The sequence below is a fragment of the Mus caroli genome, unplaced genomic scaffold (genome assembly GCF_978045245.1).
Source record: "Mus caroli unplaced genomic scaffold, Mus_caroli_1 scaffold_1, whole genome shotgun sequence".
Classification (NCBI taxonomy): Eukaryota; Metazoa; Chordata; class Mammalia; order Rodentia; family Muridae; genus Mus; species Mus caroli.
The window spans coordinates 21,118,639-21,132,513 of NW_028227256.1; the positions used below are offsets into that span (position 1 = coordinate 21,118,639).

Consider the following 13,875-nt stretch of genomic DNA (forward strand, 5'->3'; position numbering starts at 1 on the left):
TCGCAACTGTGTTCCCTTGAGGTTCCAGAATCCAATCAGCAGTTCACTTAGTCATAGCTGTGTTTTGTCAAGTGAAGAGGAGTGAACTCAACTGACGCTCACCACATCCAGCCTTCTAAGAAGCAGTACACTGCCTAGCATTCTCTCAGAACTAAACTGAAGTGAGGTGACAAGGGTTTAAGATTTCTCGTAATGTTTTTTAAAATTTTCTTCCCTTATTTTTATTTTATGCACATGGGTATTTTGCCTGCACGTATGTATTCACATCACATGTTGCATTGCCTGAACAGGCCAGAAGAGGTTGACCTTTTGTGACTGGAATTATAGTGGTGAACCCCAAGTTGAATGCTGGGAATTGAACTTGGATCTTTAGGAAGTAGAGCCAATGCTCTTAATCACCGAGCCATCACTCTAGCCCTCTAGCAATGTTTTATAACCTCAAGGACACAATTAAAACAAAACAAACAAAAAAACCTTCACTTATTCTCAAATCCAAAAAATATTTAAAATAAGTTACCATATTAGAGAACATATTGCTATTGTTAAAATACTTTCCTTGAGGTACAAAGAAATATATGAACAATAGTAATTAAGTAAAAATTTCAAAAATTCCTAACTTATTTAAATAAATAATGATGAAAACAATTCATTTAAGAAAATTAAATGGGGTTTTTATGAGCTAATATCTGAAAACTGAAGTTTATAAACTGTTCGTAAAGCTGGGTGGTAGTGGCACAAATCTTTAATCCCAGCACTCAGGAGGGAGAGGCAAATGGATCTCGGTGGACTTGAGCCAGCCTGGTCTACAGAGTGAGTATCAGAACAATCAGAGCTGCACAGAGAAACCCTGTCTCGAAAAATCAAACTAACAATTAGATAAACAGAAGATAAACTAACCATGAAACATCTGAGAAAAACTAATCTTTGAAATGTTAAAACACTGAGCACTGTTATTATTTTTAACTTAATCTCTGAGAAAGAGAGGTAACTATAGCCAACTACGTATGACAGTGTCCACGTGTCTGCACTGTGTACTGTGCTGCTGACGTGTGCATCTATCTCACTCACCTTCTTAAGACTGCAGGTGATCATATGTGGTCTCTAGGACACTTTTCAATTAATGTGTGCCTTGTTATTTTAAAAATCTACTAAGACTCACTTCAATTTTAGCACATTCTAAAATTGAGATTATTTCTCCACATTCTAAGAAAAAGTTTCAAATTTCCAAACGTGATTATCAAAGGTAGAAAAGTCAGAATTAAGAGAGAAGTGAAGCACTAATGCAGGAAAAGTGCGGCAAAGCTGGTCACTAGCAAGAGCGGTGGAGAGAAGGACTAGGAGATCTGGCCGCTTTTAACATACCCAGGTCTAGTTTCTGACAAGAGGGAATCTCTTCTGTTACCGTAATGAAGTAGCTGTGCAATCCCTTGAAGGCTAGCAGCAAAGTAGCACAAAGTGTATAATGAAAATGATAGGCATGGTGCAGGAAGGACTCTGCAATGAGGAAGCTACAGCCCTAGGAAGGAACAGATTCGGAATACAAAATGTTAGTAAGCAAACAACAAAATGCGTTACACCTGAGACCTTGAAAAACTAAGAAGAACCCCCACAGCCAACCTATTGCCATTGAGTTATTGTAAAAGGTGTAAGAAATTCATCAGTATCTTGCTCCCCTGTGACTTAACTGTATAAAATGTGATCACAGCAATTCCAGCCATCACGGCTGCATAAACACACTGATAGATTCTGGCTTTGCTAAGATAAGGTTCCTATTACGGCTCTTTTGGAGACATTGCTTTCAGTCCTCAGTGGTATCTCTCCCTTCCAGTGCTACTTTGGCTCAATGCTTATGTCCACCATTCTTCTTAAAAAGGCCCCAGGGCATGCTCACACTAAGTCTGCTCAGGGACCATCAGGTGACCACAACAGCGTTACAAAGGTCACTGGCTGTCAAAAACCTCTTTTCACTAAATCTGTTAACATTTTGAATTTAGAGGCTGGTGTTCATAATACATAACTGACTAGTCAATTGGTTATGATTTTATTTAACTAGATCTTTAAGTTACTGAACTCTACTAATTCATCAAAGAAATTAAATTCACTTATAAATAAACTATTCAAAATATCTTTTTTAAAATAAGGGAAAAATAAAATATGAATAGTTTATAGACATATTCAATGCTTACATCAGGTGATAACTGTTTTGTGTAGTTAATACCAAAGACTACACTTTCCAGAGTTGGAATCGCTGAGTCTTTGCTCTGTGCTGGTGCATTTCTATTTAACCAAGTAGTCTTCACAGGGCGAGGAAAGCTGGGGGGACAGGGAGCACAGCGTTACTGTCTCAACAGTCTACTTTCATGTAGGATATGCACAAAAGAAAGAAGTACAAAATAATAACATTCTAAGTTCTAGAGTATTCTTACGTTTTCTTTTAATAATTTGACCTTATGACAAAAGTACAATGAGTACAAAATACTTAATGAGTATTTTCTCTCTCTATGAGACACAGAGGACTGAACCAAGGACCTTACACATGCCAGACAAGCACTGAATATACCAGGCAAGTGTGCCAGCAAACTCTGAGGTTAATTCTACAACTCACCTACTTAGCTGGTAAATCAGATTTTTAAAAAAATTAATTTATTTTTTACACTCCATATTTTATCCCCACCCCCAATCCATCCTCCTACTGCTCTACATCCCACATCTCCTCTCCACCCCACCTGACCTCTAAACTCCCTGGGGCCTCCAGTCTCCTGAGGGTTAGGTGCATCTCCTCTGAATGAACATAATTCATAAATTGTTTGAAACTTTAAAAGGCAGTAACTTTGGTATGAAATAGAAGATCCAGGAAAAAGACAAAGCTAAGAATACATTCATATCCTCATTCATGGATTAAGTCCATTATACACATGCATGCCTACACAAACCAAAATAAATCAAAAATTAAATCAAAGAGAAACTAAACAATGCTGCATGATCATTTCTGTACTGTATTTTACTCAGTTAAATAATTGAATTATAAAAAAATTACTCCTCACTCCATATTTCTGTAATAAAAACATTATTTATAATAATGGTCCCATGCTCTTAAATTATGTCATTTTATTATCTTAGCATAAAATGAAAATCTATTAATAATGATTTTACTACTTCAGTTACTTTTGTCCAGGTATGTTTTTCAGCATGAAACAGAAAGGCTTTACGTTAATTAGTAGTAGACTCTTAGTTGAATTCACCTTATTAGTGGCTGGTGTAGTGCAACCAATGACGCGTGAACTGTAACGGACACCACAGACAGGTGGAAGTAATCAAACATGACATTCGCATGGTGATGAAGGCCTCTACAGATGCTATAGTGCAGCTTCAATGTCCGACTGCTTATTAGTTGTAAGGCATTCAGATCATCTGCCCTACAGAAAGCAACATATTTTCATGTAATTATGGGGTGTTTAGTAAAGGCTGATATTTCTAAATCAGTTGAAACTATTCCTTACAGGCTTCGTTACTTCAGCTTACAATGAGAGGGACTTTGCAAGCATCAGTGTGATGCGGCGGCAGTGTGAGAACAGCTAGATTCAACCCACAGCTTCCTAACAGTATACAATATGGGCTGCTTAACTAACATGCCTATAAAAACACCTTCTTTTTGATAGCTCAATGATTAATATCCATCTTAAATTTTATTCAAAGGGGAATACTGTTGCTTACAAAGTCAAATAAGTCCCCCAAAGTGTATCAAACTATTTTTACTGCACAAAATTTTCTTAAGTGCTGCTTAGACACCTTGAACATTTATTAAATCCTTAGTGAGACCCTATCTCATAAGCAAACCACTTCTTATTTGGTAATGATATTGCTATTATATAGTCTGTCACTATATTTACACACACACACACACACACACACACACACACACAAACCCTGAAAAGAGGTCATAAAATTTTATGCAGATAACCTTTTAAAACCCATGCATACATCATAGCTCAGCTACTCAGCTACTCAGTCACCTACTTACTTCGGCTTACTCAAAGAGTTATTGTGACTCACTTTTAAAAGTGTAAAGAGGAGCAACAGGTACGAAAGCAGGATTGTCCTGCCATGACAGGCAGGAGGACACTTACAGCAGACATTTTAGTAATGTGACTGCTTGGTACTACTTAGTTAAAAGTATTGTTAATACTTGCTTAACATGAAGAAAAGGCTCTCAAAAATAACAGCCATGGGTTAAATGAATACGAACAAAGTGTGCCTCTAGCGCACGTGTTCAGGCTGTGGGCAAGTTCTGAGTAACTGGGGTCTCAGAGATTAACAAACCAGAAACACCCGTTGAGTATCATCAGTCTCCAGCATTCTGAATACCAACAAGGTCACACCTACACAAGCTGTAACTCATGCCATGAAAAACTCATCAAAGGCCAGTGGAAGACAACTCAGTTAAGTATTTTATGGTAGTGCTACTACAGCAGCCATACAATGTTTAGAGTCTAGGAAAGTCTTATAATTTTTCCCCTAATCTGATCTCACTGCCCAGCACGGGCATGGAAGAGTACTCCCTACCTTCTCAACAGGGTTTCCCAGAAAAATAGACGCACTTTAGAATAGAAAAGAACATAAGAGGTTCCAAAGAGAAAACGGGGTTCACACAAATAAGCCATGAGCTGGCCACAGATGTTTACAGGTCCGAGCACCAGCCTACTTACGAATAGTCCCCATCTGTGAAATGTAGATCCAACGATAACAAAAAACTGATTTCTTCAAGGGTTTCTTCAATCTAAAGAGAAAGTTTTAAGATGCATAATATTTATAAATGTTATAAATAAGCACTGAAGTTTCACAGTAAGTAGATATGAAGAGATAGTCACCTTTCTTTCATCCAACAGCATTTTAACTTTGAAGATCATGACATCATTTAAAACAACTTCTTCATTTTTATATAGGATCTGAAATGTTTTGCTGCATACCAGAGCATCATGAACGGAAGCTGGAAAGGCTAATGTCATGCCTGAAGAAAATGAGAAATACAACTGAGAGGTGAAAGATGAAGAGTACAAGAAATTAAAGACTATTTAAAAATACTATAATTTGATATTATTGGATTGTCGTTAGCATTTTATATAGAACTGTTAAAAATATTTCTGAAACCTTACCAATTTCTGATAAAAAGTAAAATAAGTATACCATAATCATTATGAAAATTTCTGTATAGACTTTTCATTACTTGAAAGACAAGTGAGGAAATATGAATAGGTATTTTAGAGTGAAACTATTCTAACACAGAAAAGGGGCAACTTAGATCTCTACTGTTCAAGTACAAAATGATGCAGCTGGCTCTTTGCCTTTGTTGCTAGGACAGAGGACTCCAAATCTGTGTCCATAGATTTCTTATGTTAGCTAAGGAAGACCCAGAACCAGGCTACCATGATATGAAGACAAACCATGTGATTTGAGAACTGGCTTTCAGCACAGGAAATAAGGTTACTATCTAAGCAGGGAAAAGACTGGGAATTTGAATTTATGTTGGGGAGAATCCAATCTTGTGCTCACCTAGTAACCTATCAATAAAATCTGGACACAGAACTTTGGGTGAGCTTCTCTGGCTTATAATACTGAACATTCCTATCTAGATTGATTGGACATAGGAGTGAGTGCAATACACCCTGGTTTTATGGGAGGAAAACAATGGAAGCTTATATATAGGGCTTTGCACATTCAGTCCTATGTATTTCTTCCATTTTTTTTTTTTTTCTCATTAAGGTTCTTTTAGTGAGTCTCAAAATTCTGCAACAGATACTTGGTCAAGTTGTTTCCATTAAAATGTACTGATTTTAAAAACTAATACCTGAAAACTCCCCCTCTCTGCACACACACACACAAATACACACAAACAAAACTTCCTTCTAGAAGCTTTACAATGCACTGTTACCCTTAATCAGTCGTTTACTATTAAACTTAAATGGCCAACTGAGACAAACAGTCTGAGACTGTCCTTCTACCACTGATTAAGACTGGGGTGGGAGGTGACAGGGACAATACTCATTTAGCCTTCTGGGCAGACTCTGGATAGTCTGGGACATGTGAAGGGACGACCAAAGCTAAAACAAGCTATAGATCACAGGAACAAGATTTCTACGAGAGAAACGATGTGTGTACTCTGACAAGTTCCTCACCATCTTAGGTTGGCACAGCTGTAATGCGTCATAAGAAACGGCCCTGGGCTGGCAAGATGGCTCAGTAGTCAAAGCCCTTGCTGCACAAGCCTGACAACTTGAGTTCCATCCTTGGGGCCCAAGGTAGGAGAGAATTAACTCTTGTAAGTTGTCCTCCGGCCCCCACACATGCTGTGGCATGCGAGTGACTGCATGGACACACAGGCTTGCAAATAATTAAAAGGCTTGCATATTAATAGTCTTTTCAATATATTTACAACTTTTCTGTAAGTTTGAGATATTTCACAATAGACAAAATGGAATAGCTCAAAAATTTCATTCTGAATGTTTAAAAGCTGAGATGGGGAAATTTCCCTTAATACAATATAGATTCTGTGTAAAGCCTTCAGACAATGCTAATTAGAATTTGTTTCCTCACAAAGCAAAGGCTTTTCCTACTGCCTCCCATGAATTCTGTTTCTTTTCCCTCCTGTATGTCCTGTTTGCATGTATTTGTTGTGACAGTGTGTGCATATGGGGGTAAGGACCAGTCGTGTAGACAAGAGCTCAAGTTGCTCATAGGTGTCTTTCTCAATCGCTTTTTACCTTATTTAAGGCCAGGGCCTCTGACTGGATCTAGGACTCACAAATTGAGCTAGACTGCTTGTGAGCAAGCCCTGGGAATTCTCTTGTTTTTCTCCCTTGTGCTGAGATGCACATGTGCAGGGGCTGCCATGCCCACCCTTTTTTTGTGGATACTTTTCTTTCTTTTTTAAAAAAGATTTATTTATTTTATATATATGAGTACACACTGAAGCTGTACAGATAGTTGTGAGCTTTCAACTGGTTGTTGGGAATTGAATTTAAGACCTCCGCTGGCTCCAGTTGGCCTCACTCGCTCCAGTAGATCGCTCTGGCCCAAAGATTTATCTATTATTATAAATAAATACACTGTAGCTGTCTTCAGATGCACCACAAGAGGGCGTCAGATATCATTATGGGTGGTTGTGAGCCATCCCACCATGTGGTTGCTGGGATTTGAACTCAGGACTTTTGAAAGAGCAGTCAGTGCTCTTTTTTTTTCTTTTCTTTTCTTTATTTACATTTCAAATGTTATCCCCTTTCCTAGTTTCCCCTCCAAAATTCCCTCCCTCTCCCCCTGCTCACCAACCCACCCACTCCCGTTTCCTGGCCCTGACATTCCCCTATACTGGGGCATCGAGCCTTCACAGGACCAAGGGCCTCTCCTTCCATTGATGACCGACTAGGCCATCCTCTGCTACATATGCAGCTGGAGCCATCCATGAGTCCCACCATGTGTTTTCTTTGGTTGGTGGTTTAGTTCCAAGGAGCTCTGGGGGGGTGGGGGTAGGTACTGGTTAGTTCATATTGTTGTTCCTCCTATGGGGCTGCAAACCCCTTCAGCTCCTTGGGTCCTTCCTTTCTCTAGCTCCTTCATTGGGACCCTGTGCTCTATCCAATGGATAGCTGTGAGGCACTCTTACCCGCTGAGCTATATCACCAGCCCCGTGGATACTTTTCAAAGTGAGGCTCTTCCTACACTTGCCCCCAGGGCTTGGGCATCCTTGTTTCTTAGCTTTCAGACAGCAGCTCCCTTTACATCCACCACTATTAGTAATGTCGCGCTTTCTGTCATTAGGCTTCATATCCTACAGACCACCTCATTCATTCTTGCAGATCCATCAAGATTCTAATTTCCTTTTGAAATTTTAATTTACTTTACATCCCAACCGCAGTTTCCCTCCCCCTCCCAGTCCTTCCCCAAGATCCTAATTTCTTTTGTAAACAATTCGTTGTTTTTTTTTTTTTTTTTTTTTTCTTCCCAAGACAGGATTTCTCTGTATAGCCCTGGCTGTCCTGGAACTTACTCTGTAGACCAGGCTGGCCTTGAACTCAGAAATTCGGCTGCCTCTGCCTCCCAAGTGCTAGGATTAAAGGTGTGAGCACGGCAAGATCCTAATTTCTTAATGATTTTATTTCTTAATTCAGACTTATTCCTTCTAAAACTACCTTCTATATTACTGCTGATGTATAGCAAAACGGGCTATACCCAACTGTCTAGGAACTTTTCCCCTCTGTATTCCTGAACCATAGTCCTCTTTAGCTTCCCCTTCCTACGGTCATGTCCTAGATTTTTACAATGCTTTTGACTGCAATTCCTCTGCAGCATTAAGTTTAAATTGACTTCCTGTTACAACCACACCTATTTTCCCAGCGTACTTCCCCAAGTAACAATGTCTAACAAGCCTTCAGGCCCACTTAGGACTGATTCTGTGGCTCTAGTTCCTCTTCTGGCCTCTCCATTTTCTTCCAAGTGTCCATTTTCCTTCTAAGTACCTGTTAAATTCTGATTCATCACAATCAAACCCTCTTACATTCATACATCCCACCAAGAAGGCGCAGGAACAGTAACATGTGCCAAGAATACCTGTCTTTAAAGGCTAACATTAAAAGGACTGATAATTCCAGTCTAGCTAACTCAATCTAACTCAATGAGACTCTTGTCTTAAAACACAGAAAACAAACCAAACATCAAACATTGATATATATATATATATACACACACATACATATGTGTATATATATATACACACACATATATAATTATAACACACACACATATAGTGTTCATTATATGTGTGTGCTTGTGTGTGAATATTTACTAGCTTTGTTTGATATAATTGCTTGTATATCTCAGTTTTGCGAAATGCAGCTCTCTGCCTAATCCATACAAGTGAGATATGCCTGGAGAACAATATACAACTCTTTGGTCTGGCTATGCTTTACAGTCATGGCCACTTATCTCAGGGGAGCCTTTAGTGCTGCCTGCCAATTATGCCGACTTCTGAACCTGCTCGTAACTCACATTTCCAGGTGACAACTTCACAATGTATTGTCTGTCCCCTATCCTGCCTTCTATCACTTTGGTTCTTATGTAATGAGATAGTCATCACTGTTGTTTTCTTCTCCTTCTCCATCATCATCAGCTGAAAACTATAAGTTCTACTACTATACATACCTACAGATGATCCTAGACAAAGTTATTGTTTCTGTTTCCTTTTCTGGCACAGCTCAAGTTCTTGGCATTTAATATGTTTATTTAATTCATATCCTCTCCTTCTTATCTCTCAGCCTATTTTGTTATTGCCAGAATTTTAGATGGTCCATTGATTCTCACTTCCTGGTGTCCATACCCTTGTATAATTTCTTCCCACAAAGTAAGCAGAATTAATGTTTGTGAATAAAGCAAAAGTAATGGTATAACTTGTGTAAACAAAACAGAAGTAATTGACTTTAACTTGTGAGAGACTCTGAGCCAGAGGCACGGGGCTAAATTCCTGACACAGAAACTGTGATAATGTGGTGTTTAAAACTAAGTTGGGTAGCAACTTTTTACACAGCAAGAATTAATTCACATTCCATCTAGTCTCTGACCCATGCAACTGCACATCAAGACCAATGAATTCTGCACTGTTAAATCCAATGGGAAACTCTCAAATCTCAGTCACTTGTCAGCATCTACCATAGTTACAATGTGTCTCAGTCCTGAACACTTTTTAATGTGCCTTTCTAGATAACACACTCTTGAGGTGTTCTTCTGAGAAAGTATTGCACTCACAGGCTGAGCAGCTCATCTACTACAGTTCCATGCCTGCTCACAGAAGACACAAGAGATTTTGTAATTCCCAGCACACACAGTGGCTGCATATCACTTACTTCCCTTTCCTAAGTCTGACGGGAGTCACTGGCTAAGTGACTGTCACACATGCCCTGAGTGTGTGGTTGCCTCAACCTTTACCAACAGTTATATGTAAACCTGTCGAATCTTGCATCAGCAGAAAACATTCTCATGATCAGACTAAAAACAGTAAATAAAAAATTTTACTCAGTGCCTCAAATTAAGACTTCAGTTTCCAAAGTTGTCCACAAGCATCTTTTTAAGTCTTTAATAGGCTTTCCAAGTATCTCTGCTCAAAACATGTACAGACTCATGGAGAAGCATGCAAAGTAATTTTCAACAATGTTCAAAGTCAAATATTCAGATTCTTCACAATTCATGACATTAGGTCTCTGACAACTCCAATAAAATACATTTTCCAGGAAACTGGGAAGGGAAGTCATGGGCAAAGTGCTTACTATGCAAGCATCAAGACTCAATTTTGAATCCCTAGTTTCCATATGAAAGTCAGGCATGGTGGTAGTTAGCTCTTTGTGGGACAGAGACAGAAGGATACCCAGAGCTTGTGGGCTAGCCAGGCAAGCTGAATCAGCAAGCTTCCGGTTCAGTGGGTGATGCTGCGTTTTTTTGTTTTTTGTTTTTGTTTTTTTAAAGGCAGGAGGGAGAGAAAAATAGGAAAACATTCAGTGTCAACCTCTGCCCTACAAAATGCACATTGCAGCTACAAATACTATGAAGAATTCCTTAGCAAATAGTTTATCAATTTAAATTGAATCTCAAAGAGATATGTTCAAGCTCTTCCAATATCTAATTACTCCCTCCTTTCATTCAGTAATGGTCAGACACTGAGACCTAGCAGAAACCTAAATGAAGCTTCTAATCATGCAAGTTAGAAACCAAACCACTCAACTAGTGTTGTCTTAGAAAAAAAAAATGGATGAAATATAAACTTTTTACCAGTAAAGAGAACGTGAATTGAAGTTTTTCATAAACTTTTATTATGTTTCAAAGTTCCCTACAATATGGGGTGGCAAATGGACCCTAATTTCTTATATATATTTTCTTTTCTAAAATTTGATTTTTAAACTAAATTTGATTTTGAATTCTACATGTTTGTGGGGTATGTAGTAGAATGTAAACAGTGTAAGCAGTGGTCAAATCAAGACAGTCAGCTTGAGTAACCATCACTCAACTCCACTCCTGTGTCATCCTTTCTATACTATCCTGACATTTGCAAATGGCTTAGGAACAGGTCAACACATGCATATGTTCAAACTATTGGTCTCAATCAGAAACAGCTTTTCAACATGTTAGAAGAAACGTCTCCATGAGGCCAATAACCATTTATGTTTTTTAGTTTATTAGTATTGGATTGAGTGCTATAACTTATATACAGTAAGCATTTCGTATTTGTTTTTGAACAAGTTACACCTAACTTCTTAATTTCGTGACCTATCTTTGTCGAGGTGAGCATTTGCAGCTTGCTGCTCAGCTCTTCGCTAGCACACGCAGGAATGTACTTTTGCACACTGCAGATGCAGAGGGTTAGTGCTCACACCAGTCTGCATCTCAACAGTAGTCACTATGCACAGCTTTACCGTGCCTACACACAGCTTTCGCATCACTCATAAGCAGGTGACCTCGCATTCAGCTCTGCCTTATTGTGTCTAGCATGGCAAAGTAAAGGATAGCAGCATAAGCGGCAGCCGTTCACAGCACAGTTCAGATACATTTGTATCTGTATACAGGCACGGAGCTTCACTTTTGCCGTGACAGAATGAAACTGTTCAAATGAGAGCAAAGAATTGAAGTTTGAAATGCTAAGCCAACTTAAAGGCTTCATAATTCAAAGTTTATTGAAACATAAAAATCTGAAAATGAATTTTTTACTCAAGGCTGTTGAGATTATTCAGTTACCAATAACAGTAAATAATTTAAGACATGGTATGAATTGCCTCCAGTTACTTCCTTAAACTATCCTTATTTTTAAAGCACTGTTCTTTAAAGGGTTTGATAGCTGGTTGTTATAATGGAATGTTATTTCTGAGAAAAAAGTGAGATTTCTCAGGGGTCTCTGAATTCTAGTACCTCCATCATTATTATTTGAGAGCAGCATGTGAATCAGCAGCTAAACCATATCTATGTCTGCATGTCGAACCATCTACCCACTCCATTAGATCAGCATTCAAACAACTAGACCTGCATTATTTTCCTCTAGAAATTTAAGCTTGCTCTTCTCTCATGCTGGATACCCACTTCAATTTAATAAATCCATGTCCTCTTATGCAGTAACAAACAAAACAAAACAAAACAAAAAAACCTGAACACTGTTATCAGTTTTCAACCTATTATTAGAAACAAAAGTACATGTATCTACATGTGAATCAGGAAGAATTTGTAAGGTAGAGGGAATACAACATTTGTAAAAGGAAGTAAGCATGCATTCTAGAACAAACTGATCTTTTGGCTATTTGTCTTCATTTAGACAAACTGTTTATCAGAGGAGCTGGGGAAATTGCTCACTTTCTTACTGCCATGAAACGTAGCTTCTGCTCCAATTTTCAGGACATAAATTGCTCTCAAAGGTCCAGAAGGGTTGAATGGCACACTGCTTCCATCATTCCTAATTACTAGATCCTAGGACCCCTGACAAGATCCATAATTCTGATTTACTGTCAATCAAGAGACCATTACTATTTTTGATTAGGGAAAGAAAAAAGTACTCTTGGCAGGAATATGACTATGAATGAAACACACACACACACACACACACACAAAAGGAATATAATAAAGTAGCAGTCAGCGAGTCACTCAAAGCTTACGAGAAGAGGAAAGAGAATCAAGAGCCATGGCTAAATCACCTGGTAATTAATTTCTCATTCTCCCTCTAGTCCCCAGCTTACTGTCAGGAAGTAAAAGTAGAGAAACGCTTGATAAAGTTTAGGTCAAGATTACTTATAGAAAAAGAAGTTATAACTATCATAATGCAATTTTCAACAAAACACATAACTCAGATGCGATACACTGACATTCACTTCCATCTTCTAGATCATTCTAAATATATGTTTGCTTTCAAATAACAGCTCTCCACTTGTTATTGGCTCTACTGTCTTATTAACTCTGGCTCTGTAATCTTTCTTAGAATCATTGTTTAATACTAAGATGACTACAATTTCTAGTCCTTCCAATAATTGTTCAGAACCTAAGAAAACTAAGGTAGAAGTAATCTCTGAATTACTAAAAAGCATTTAATTTTTTGTTTTGTTTTGTTTTGTTTTTTAGGTTTTTCGAGACAGGGTTTCTCTGTGTAGCCCTAGCTGTCCTGGAGCTCACTCAGTAGACCAGGCTGGCCTCGAACTCAGAAATCTGCCTGCCTCTGCCTCCCAAGTGCTGGGATTAAAGGCATGTGCGAACACCACCCAGCTAAAAGTTTTTAATTTTAACAGAAGTTTTTATCTCTTAGATATGTGTGCCTCCCCTATATATCTAGCATAAACAAAGAGCTATTTCCACTGCATACAGTAAGACTATGTAATGAACACAACGAATTTATTCTTTCTAGAACATTCCATTCTTGACTTTCACAGACTCTACAACTTACTTAGTTTTGTATACATTCTATCATTTCCTCAACTCTCTTTCTAGAATTCTTATCTCTCCCCTTACCCACAATTAGAATTTTCTGGATTAACTAAATGATCCTATACCTAAACATCTAAAAGGCAATGTTTTTTAAATTAATTCCAAATTAAAATGTCCAAAATACAAAAATGTTAGCTTCAGCATAAATTAATTCAGTCTTTCTTAAGAAAAACATCAACTGTAAAAAATATTTACAATTTTCGGCTAGACAGTGGTAGCACACATCTTTAATCCCCAGAACTGAGGAGGCAGAGGCAGGTGGATCTCTGAGTTACAGAGTGAGTTCCAGAACAGCCAGGGCCACACAGAGAAGCACTGTCTCAAAAAACCAAAACCAAAACAAAATGATTTTATATGTAAATATTATATTGATATATAATG

At 38.1% G+C, this 13,875-nt stretch overlaps 1 protein-coding gene across 7 annotated transcripts in view; it reads right to left on the minus strand.

The window, feature by feature from the left end:
* Nucleotides 1-13,875, minus strand: part of Fam135a (family with sequence similarity 135 member A) — an 85,457-nt gene that overhangs the window by 45,879 nt on the left and 25,703 nt on the right. For 6 of the 7 annotated variants that reach the window (XM_085836077.1, XM_085836078.1, XM_029475903.2 and 3 more), the window contains 5 exons: nucleotides 4,869-5,008; nucleotides 4,707-4,777; nucleotides 3,243-3,416; nucleotides 2,187-2,313; nucleotides 1,363-1,516 (listed from right to left, as the gene is read on the minus strand). In XM_085836077.1, coding sequence (XP_085692203.1) covers nucleotides 1,363-1,516; nucleotides 2,187-2,313; nucleotides 3,243-3,416; nucleotides 4,707-4,777; nucleotides 4,869-5,008 — 666 coding nt within the window. Of the gene's footprint in view, nucleotides 1-1,362; nucleotides 1,517-2,186; nucleotides 2,314-3,242; nucleotides 3,417-4,706; nucleotides 4,778-4,868; nucleotides 5,009-13,875 lie in introns of those variants that run through there. The other variant, XM_029475922.2, reaches the window with a different exon arrangement.